This window comes from Lactuca saligna, chromosome 3, assembly GCF_052625555.1.
Source record: "Lactuca saligna cultivar CGN05327 chromosome 3, ASM5262555v1, whole genome shotgun sequence".
Lineage (NCBI taxonomy): Eukaryota > Viridiplantae > Streptophyta > Magnoliopsida > Asterales > Asteraceae > Lactuca > Lactuca saligna.
In genome coordinates this window covers 30,814,428-30,824,624 of record NC_136419.1, presented here as the reverse complement: position 1 = coordinate 30,824,624, position 10,197 = coordinate 30,814,428, and the positions used below count along the sequence as shown (strand labels likewise).

The 10,197-nt window shown below is 33.2% G+C and overlaps 1 protein-coding gene across 1 annotated transcript; it reads left to right on the top strand.

Moving 5' to 3' along the window:
* Positions 1–5,171: 5,171 nt before the first annotated feature.
* LOC145034983 (SNARE associated Golgi protein family) lies at positions 5,172–7,772 on the top strand. The gene is made up of 2 exons (XM_078983560.1): positions 5,172–5,622; positions 7,238–7,772. Exons 1-2 carry the CDS (start codon positions 5,303–5,305, stop codon positions 7,656–7,658), a joined length of 741 nt encoding a protein of 246 aa, XP_078839686.1. The 5' UTR covers positions 5,172–5,302; the 3' UTR covers positions 7,659–7,772.
* Positions 7,773–10,197: the final 2,425 nt, after the last annotated feature.

Genomic DNA, 10,197 nt, shown 5'->3' with positions numbered 1-10,197 from the left:
TAATTAAAAAAAAATAGTAAAAATATAAGAAGTGGTGCCTTTTACTTTAATGTGTGCTCGTATTTTGCTTCATAGAGTAGAAATCATCTACAATTATCGACAATCTCTCTCTTTCTTTCTGTCTAATCTGACAATATTTAAGAAATCATCCATCATAGTATTCTGAATACGTGTTTTCACAATTATCAATGATGAGGTGCAGGTGTGGGTCCTTTTTGTTTGAAAAGAAAATCAATAGTGGTTTTCTTGCTCATGATCCTAAGATTATAAGAAACTAAATTACCAATCATTATAATATTATTAATTACAAATTTATATAGAAAAACAAAAGATAAATGAGTGAAAATAATAAATGTTACCTATTTATGAATTTAAACTTTTATCTTCAACCTAAACTTCTTAAATTTCTTTATCAAAGTCGCCGAATATTGAAGACAATAACTACTGTGGTTAACTAAAAGTAGTTTTAAACAATAAGGAATTGTTTTTATTAATACATCATATCATATTTCTCAATTAAAATAGATAGGGTGGCAGTTGGGCTTTATATAATAGTCCGATGTGGGTTTATTTTGGAGTTAGCTAACTTAGTAATACAAAACTATAATGAATGGAATTGAGGGGGGCAAAGCACCGGCTAGTCCCTGCATTGCCTCCGCCAGTGCTACCCATGACTCGATGACCGATCTCCCCCAGTAAACTGAAGTCCTACACCTTCTTCCTGTTGGATTAGGTGTTTAAGCCAATAACTATAATATGTATGTACTTGACCCGATAGTAACATGATCCTTTTGGGTTGCCTTTACCAGAGCAATTTGATAGGATGACTATTTGAGAAAGAGGTTATATGTGATTTATTAATATATTACAAGTATAACATATTAATTGAGAAATCATATTATTTAATTGGTATTGATCAAAAATTAATTTGGAATTAATTTGGTGATCAAAAGAGACTAATTAAATTAACGGGGATTGATTATGTAAATCAGTGATACATATAGTTTGGGCCAATGATTCATGATTGATTAGTGATGGACTAAGTTTATGTGAGAGTCCATGAAGTGTTAGTCCGTAAGGCTATCAAATGAGTTATTGGATTAAAATCCCAAGGAAATATATTAGGGTTTACAAGTTGAAACCCTAGGAATTCCACGCTATAAATGTAACCCCTTAGTTCCAAAATCGTTACCTAAGAGTTCCAAGTAGAACCTTAGCCGTTTTGTGTGCTCCTAATCTCTCTCTCAAAGTCCTCCATTGTTCTTGGTGTTTGTGACACATTAGAATTGTATTGTCATTTCGAATTGTAGCATTGTCGTTTCAAACAACATTTGTGTGTAAGGTATATGATAATTTGACTACTCTTTGACATTATTTGACTACTGTTTCATAGACTTTGACTACTACTTTGTAGCTTGCATGATGTATTGTCATTTCGAACTGTATCATTGTCGTTTCAAACAGTATTTATGTGTAAGGTATATGACAATTTGACTACTCTTTGACATTATTTGACTACTATTTCATAGACTTTGACTACTACTTTGTAGCCTGCATAATGTATTGTCATTTCGATCAGTAGATTTTTCATTTCAAATAGTATTTATGTGTAAGGTATTTGAATATTGGACTACTCTTTGACATTATTTGACTACGGTTTCATAGACTTTGACTACTACATTGTAGCCTGCATAATGTATTCTGATTTTGGACAATAGATTTGTCATTTCAAACAGTATTTCTGTGTAAGGTATTTGACAATTGGACTACTCTTTGACATTATTTGACTATTGTTTCATAGACTTTGACTACTACTTTGTAGCCTGCATAATGTGTTATTATTTCGAACAGTAGATTTGTCATTTCAAACAGTATTTTCTGGGAATCCACATAATTGTTTGTCAGTCCTTTTTCTTATTTAAATACTTCTTTATTATTAAACAAACTAACAACAAAATTCAAAAATGGCTTCCAATCAAACAACTTCCAATGCAGCTGCTATGTCCAGTACTCCACATCCATGGATGATAAGAGAGGCGATGGTCATAATACGATGTTGGATGAACGTTTACGAGGGTGTAACAACCAAGGTTACCCCTGATTGCTTTGAAGGTGATGAATGGACCTGTATAACAACAATGTTTAACCTCTCGTTGGGAGCAGGAAAGCACTGGGTTCAAGCATATATTATTGGTAAGTGGATGGATTTAAAGGAAAAAATCACATGGTTCAATCGATGGTATCATCATCTTAAAAGTAATAATTATTATTACAAACACAAGGAAGATCTTTTAGAAATTGTTAAAGATCATTACATTTTCGAGCACGAGGGAAGTGACTTCGAGTATGAGGATGCTTGGATTCTAGTTAAAAGTAACCAATATTTCATGTAGAAGGCTCGTTTATGTGAAATGTCTTATGTAATGTTTTTTTTGAAAGGGAACTTCCCTAACGAGGGTTTTCGGGCCAGCTTTCGCGCACCGACTAATCCCCCGCTGCAAACATGAAGCTTTGCCCCCGCTACTAGTGTAACTCATTTTCTATAATGTTTTATGTTTGTGTTTTATTTTTCAAGATCAATTCTAGATTCAACCTCTTTCCTTGTCCGGACCTTTACCGATTTTCAAGCTTGAAGCTTTATGATGCTTCAATGTATATCTAGGTTTTTATGCATGCTTTGGACCATTTCTTGGTATTAAAGCTTTCATCTTTTTGATAGAACTGGTGTTAGAATTCCTTCTGGAGTGGTTGGGTCAAGGACTTTTCAGATTAAGGGCTTAATGGTTAAGACATTGTGGTATTTGGCTTTATATGGACCTAGGATTGGAGATCTTGATATCTTTAGGTGTCATAATGGATAAAGTTGGAAAACTTATCCATTTTAACCATAGATTGAGTCGGGTTTGATCTTTGGAACTCTTGGAATAGAAGTAAACAGCTTAATCCATTAAGTTGTTGGAGACCCAACGCTCACGATGTGGCTATAGGTCGCCACGGTGTGGCAACGAAAAAAATGCAAATTTGTTCGATTTTATGAGGGCCACGACATGGCTATGAATGGTGCAACATTGAGCTGGGTTTTAGTCGGCTTTGTGAATCAGGTGAGTCTCCTCACTGTACTTGTGGGTCGAGAGTACCAATATTGGGCCACCGGATTATGATATGTAGGAATACCAGGTGGTGGCCCCTAGCAAATGCATGAAAGATCTGAAGGTGGCTCCTGGTAAGTTGTATGCTAGACCAAGGTCTGGACCCTGACATTTATATGTAGAATGCTAGTTGTCTTTGTGATACTTGCATGTAAGACCAAGAAGTGGCTCTTGGCACTTGTTTGTAAGACCCGGGTTTTGGCCCCCGACTTGACAAGGAAAGACCATGATACAACTCATTGCATAATGGTGATTGTAAGACTATGGTTGGCATATAACAATCTCTATTATATGTATGGTATATGGTACTTTTGGGAACTCACTAATCTTTGTGCCTATGGTTTTATGTTTATGGTTTTAGGTCCTTCAAAGTTCTAAAGGGAAAGGCCCGACGTGACTGCACGACATCCCCCAGAGTTTCCGCGTTGGCTACTTATGATTTTTACTCCGATGTTTAAATGTTGTAATCACTTTGTTTGGTTTTGGAACAACTCATTTGTATGGTTTATTATTTTAAAGATGAAAACTTTTCTCTAAATTTTTGGGACGTTACATAAATTTATACAAATTGTTCAAAAGCTATGACATTAAAATGATAATGGTTCACATACAACTATATGTCTAGACTAATATATTAAGTGTAATCTACTATATTAAGTAAAGATCTTTTGTTATAGGTCATATATTCTCATTCATTTTGTCACATGTCATTTTATGGTTATTTTAAATTAATTTTTTTCTACATGTAATTTTATGTTTTTTTTCCTTTATTTTATTAAATTCCACATAATATTTAAATATAATAATTGCAATAAATGCAATAATAAATGGATATCAATTTAATTAATAGACTTACTTTCTAATTTCAAAATTCTTAATTTAAAAACTCATTAAGTTTCTTTGTTTATTTATGTAAATTATTTGTTTAAATTTAAAAGAAAAAAAATACTTCTACTTAAATAATTCAATATCTTTCTTATTTTCTTATACATTCAAACATCTCAAACATTTAGATCTTTATATTTAACTTTTATTTATTTATTTATTTATTTATTTATTTATTTATTTTTATTTATTTTTAAAATCCGTGTACCACATATAATACATGAGACTCGCAACTACTATGTTAAAAGATAAAAACATAATTTTATAAGTTCAAATAAAAAATGTGTAGGTAAAAAATATATAAGTAAAAGATGTGTAGGTAAAAATATATAAATAAAAGATGTTATTGGAATTAATATTTAAATTGAATGTCAATAATTTAAAGAATGTGAAAAGCAGGGGCGACCCCCCTCCCCCATGATTTTTTTGTTACATATAGCCTGTCTACTTTAATTTTGTACATATTAGATCCAAAATTATAAAATTTTGGCCATGAACCCCCTATTCACCGATTTTTATATATATATTATACTTCCGGCCCCCCAAATCAAATGTTGAAGCTCCGTTCCTGAAGAAAAATCCTTTTAGTTTCAATTAACAAATAATATATAGTATTAAAAATATAAATACAACATTTAATAATATGAAAACACGAAATATTTATTATAACTTTTTTTATTTAAAGAACGCTTTAAAAAATTAAAAAACCCTATACAGATGGAGTATATAGAAATCAACTTTCAGAAATCTATAACTTAATAACCACTAAAATATCAAATCGTTCAGCTTATTATATTTGAATCACAAACTCTTTAAAATACATAGATATTTTTTTATGTAACATCGTAATTTTTTTTCATATAAATATTAATTATCAATGAAAACACCAATAATATCATTTATTAAAAATATAAAATATAATTATAACCATTTGTAAAAGAAACATCCATTATTTCATCTCAATAAAACTTTTAACGAAATCAGTATTACTAAAAATATTTCTACAATTTTCAAAAAACTATCATAATTTATTCAAAAACGTTTTGAGAATATGTTGATATTTATGTTTTTCAAGACAAAAATATAATGGACTGTTTGTGAGTGCTATAATAGTGGACTTGTCTTAAACAATTGGGCCATTTTGTTGGGCTAATACTTCCAGTAGTTCGTCGGAAACAGTTTTCTTCCGTCACCGTGGCTTCATGTAGCACAGTAGCAGTAGCAGCCATCTCGATTCCGTTCATTCGACTACTAGATTCCTTCTTCAGATGGCAGGTGGTAGTAAGTTTGGATTATTGTTAGCAGGAGCGGTGGCGGTCGGAGCAGCTGCGGCAGTGTTGAAGATCAAAGGACCATCGGTATGGGACAAAGACGCAGTCGTCGAACTCTTCAGACACATGTCCGATCGATTGGGTAATTGGGCGATTCCAGTCTATGTCGGGATCCACACCATCTCCCTCTCTCTATGTCTTCCCTACGCTGTCTTCTTCGAAGCTGGTGCTTCTCTCCTCTTCGGATTCTTTCCAGCCTTGCTATGTGTCTTCTCCGCCAAAGTTATGGGTGCTTCCCTCTCCTTCTGGATCGGAAGGTATCATTTCTGCATTTCTCAAGAATTTAAGTGCTGCTGTTTATTATTCTCAGTAATTACAAGTAGTTGTGTTACTTCAGATTAATTTCTTATAAACATGAGTTCCAGTTTGTAGCCCTAGGTTTCATTCCACCAGCAAGAACTGCATGTATAATATATATGTGGCATTTGAGTTTTGATTCAACATGATGGAAGTTCAAATCCTCAATTCAGATTAGTTTATTTTAAACATGAGTTCCAGATTGTAGCCCTAGGGTTTTGCTGCTTTTTCACCATAAATTGGCATATAAGGTTTTATTTCACCAGCAATTACTGCATATATATGTGACATTTGAATTTTGATTCAACATGATAGAAGTTCAAACCCTCAATTTCACATTGCAAAGCACAGAGTACTTGTTCAAACTACTCAAACAGAAAATTACTAATATGAACTTACAACTGTACTAAAGGGATTGAACCAAATGCCTTCTTGATATAGAATAGAAACACAAGAAAGATAACACATCATAGATCAATACAAATTGGAAAGAATGAATTAGGAAAATGTCCCTTCAAAGAACCACTTAAACCAGAAGAATCTAAACAAAACAAGTTTTTCAACTGTAAGAAATTTAGAAGATGTATGCAGCTGTTGCACTGTTTTATGAATTTCCTTCTATGGCATTTTACATGAAGATGACTCATGTTTCTTTAAAGCCTGTATGCCAAACACAAACATATTTAATGCAAACCATGGATCCACATTACATGATTTTCTAAAATTGGAAAATGCCTCATTGAATGATCGAGTCTCTTTCATTCTTTTTCGGTTTTGAAATGAACTTTATCGGTATATCAGTTGAGTCTGATATGTATTTATACCCATTTGAAAATTATCCAATGTAGTTTTCTTTAAAAAAAAAATACAAATTGAAAAGGGCTGAAACAGGCATCCATTCATTTGCACATGATGTCCACTAATTACATTTTAAATATATCAGATTATATGAAATCTACTACTAATGCTGACTCAAAGGTCCTTTTCTGTGGTGTTACATTTGTTATCAGATATCTGGTCCATACATTCGCATCTTTGACCCTATTCTTTTTAAACTTTTTTTTTTTGCCTTTTTGGTTGTGGTTGATGTAAGGAATAAAGATGGACATTGTTTTCTTCATGATTTGATATTTAAACTTGCTTTTGTCTTGAAATATATACCACTTTATTTATGTCTGTTTTAAGTATCTTTCACTAAGTAACCTTGGAAACACTTTCACATGTCTTAACTCTTAACCCCCTTGGACATTGATTGATATCTAAAGGTGGGATTCTTTCCATCTTTTGTCATTTCAAAATAATTGTATCAAAACTCAGTTTCATTTGTCTACCAAAAGTCTAAAACACAAGTAATTATAGTAAAGAATATAGTTTACATTTGATTTCATTCATCTATGCCAAAAAAGTGGTATGGTAGAGGAATCTTTTACATATAAATATCATTATACCAGATTCTTATGACATAACAGGTTGTACTGAATTTGTTGTATATTGGACTGATTGTAACTTTTTGTCAGCGGGACATGTCTCATATGTGTAAAAGACGTAAATGCCCTTTTTGTATTGATTTTGCAGGATTCTTTTTAGGCGCTCTAGTTCGGCAGTAGCGTGGGCCCATGGAAACAAATATTTTCATGTGCTGTTAAGGGGAGTGGAACGTGATGGTTGGAAGTTTGTTCTTCTTGCCCGATTTTCCCCCATTCCATCATATGTCATTAATTACGCATTAGCCGCCACAAATGTCCAATTTTTAAGGGATTTTCTAGCGCCAACCGTCCTAGGGTGCCTACCCATGATCTTACAAAACACATCCATCGGTAGCCTTGCTGGCGCAGCCGTGGCGTCCACGTCAGCATCCCAATCTGACAAGTCAAAGATCTGGTCGTACGTGTTCCCAATGCTTGGTATTTCATCTAGCATTCTCATCTCCTTGAGAATCAAAAAGTACTCTTCAAGTATATCGCTTGATGTTAAACCTGAGGAGAAGACCAGATGACAAATCAAACCAAATGTTAGGTGAGTGGGGGTGATATGTGAACTTTTTATTAACAGACGCTGATCTTGTATGTTATTGGAAAGAATTAAGTAATTAATGGTATTTAGTTTTTTATATTATTGTAATTGAGAGTGAATTTAGGGAAATTTTAATGAAAAAGTAAAGAGGTGAGTGGGTGGGTGTCGGTAAGCGGAGCAGAAGAAGTTAAAAAACTGGGATTTGATTGGAGATACCCAGACAGACACAGAAAAGGCAAAATCATGTTACCTAGGTCGGGGTGCATGAATCTAGAAATAAAACAATACTTTCTTTTCTTACCTATTTCTTGGCGGGAAAACCGAATATATATATATATATATATATATATATATATATATATATATATATATATATATATATATATATATTCAATGACCATTAAACTTCAAATCCATTGAATGTCAAGGTAGTATCGTACAATGGTTAAGTTTTATCCATTAAATGACACATGTACTTGTCATCTCTTTCAATTCTTCCATTGAACTCACCATTGTGGATGCTCTAGTATTATGATATGTGTCATTATTTCACCATTCAATTTAATTTAATTTGATATATTCCTAATATATTCTTAATAAAATAGTTAATTAAATATGGAATAGTGATACGTATCATAAATTTAATGTGTAGGAATATTTGTAAACATAAAAAATAAGAAACAATTTAATTTCTTTTTATATATATATATATATATATATATATATATATATATATTTTGCTGCAAAAAAATACCAAGAAGGTCGATCAATCCATTCTTTGTAGTTAAAGAAAGATATAGTAACAACAAACGACATGATATGCCATTTCCGTTTTGGAGATTTGTCCGAGAAAAACTTACAAGACCGAAAGGAATAGACTCTTGGCAATGCTGAGTTGGCTCGACAAACATTACGTTACAACTTTGGCATGCCGAGTTTAGGCGCCCGACTCGGCATAAATTTGCCACGCCAACCATTTCTCTCATTCATTAATTTGTCTGTTTTTTATTTGAGATTTCAAAATTTTATTTATTTTTTTCCGATATAAATAAAAATCACCAACATAACATTTTACCAGTCTTAGTTCCATTCTCTCTCTCAAACAAGCATGCATTTTCTATTTAAATTTCATTTTTTCCCAAAATGTCTTTTTTTCAAACTCTTCCATCACCTAAACAACCAAAAAATAACCACTCGAAACAACCCAAACTTTTCACGTCTTATAGACCACACATCGATCAGCCACTTTATTCATATTTTACGCCATATTCAACCCAATTCCAATGTCTAATTGTATTTCGTGGGAGTACTTAGAGACAATCATGGGGTTTTTTGGGTTTGGAGAAAAGTGGTTGAGTATGATGGCTTGTTTGTACTCAGCTACTTCAATTTTTGCTCATCCTTGCTATGGAAGGTCTCGACCTTGCTATTGAGGATGTGATTGTGGATGGCCTTTATTGAGGTCTAAAGGTTGATAATACTAACCTCGTGGTCTCTCATATTTTTTTACGTAGATGATATACTACTTTTAGGAGAGTGGTCGACTCAGAATATAACCAATATGGTCATGATTTTGGGGTATATTTACCTAATTTTGGGCTTAAAAATGAATTTGCAATAATCTAATTTGTATAGATGTAACACTTGAATTTAGGTAAGTTTCTCTTTTGTCCTTGTATTATTTAATTTGTCCCATTTTGACCTTTGAGTTGCACGCGGGGCGTACCTAATGGTATGCTTAGCGTTCTCATGCGAGGGTATTGATCAAGGATCCGGAGGTGTATGTTGGTCGTATAGAAGCGTACGTAAAGACTTTGAAAACCCTAATTTTTGGGGTTGACCACTATTTAAGCATCCTTATGGACTTAAAACCCTTATTTTATCAGCCTCCTTACCCTACACTCGAACCCTAATTCCATACTTGTGTGTTTTTGAGCTTAGAAGGTCATTTTGAGGTGCATTTTGGTGCTTTGAGGAAGGTGATCATCATTGAAGCTTCATTAGAGGAGTGAAGGTATATAGATCCAGAACCCCATCATCATTTGGCACTCATTTGAGGTATAAAGTCTTAAACATGATGCTTCTTAGCTTAGATCTCTTTTGGTTTGGGTTTAGAGACCCTTTTAGTCCCATTGATGAGATCTTATGAGTTCATATCGTTTTTGAAGCTTAGAGTTGCCATTGTTGGTGTTATTTTGGTCCTTGAGTCATAAAGTTGCCATTTTTGAGGCTTAGATCCATCCATGCATGAGTTAGGGCCATTTTCATGAAAGTAGAATGTTATTTTTAAGTTTGGATTCATTTGGGGCATGCAAAGTCACCAAATCAGTGACTTTATGGGTCTAGACATTGATTAGGACTTAGATATGTGGTTTGGACCTTTGGGCTAAGCATTAAGTATTTAATGGAAAAAGTTGGCTTAATACAGTAGTACTTTAGACATATAAGTTTGTATGCGCAGCGTACAAGCCATCAAGCGTGTACGCGCAACGTACAACTGAGTACGCCCTGCGTACCCAGTC

Excerpts from the sequence above, each read along its gene's own strand:
- LOC145034983 (XM_078983560.1), top strand. The coding sequence starts at position 5,303 with ATGGCAGGTGGTAGTAAGTTTGGATTATTGTTAGCAGGAGCGGTGGCG. Across the intron at positions 5,623-7,237 it reads CTCTCCTTCTGGATCGGAAG|GATTCTTTTTAGGCGCTCTA; the intron begins GTATCATTTCTG and ends TTGATTTTGCAG.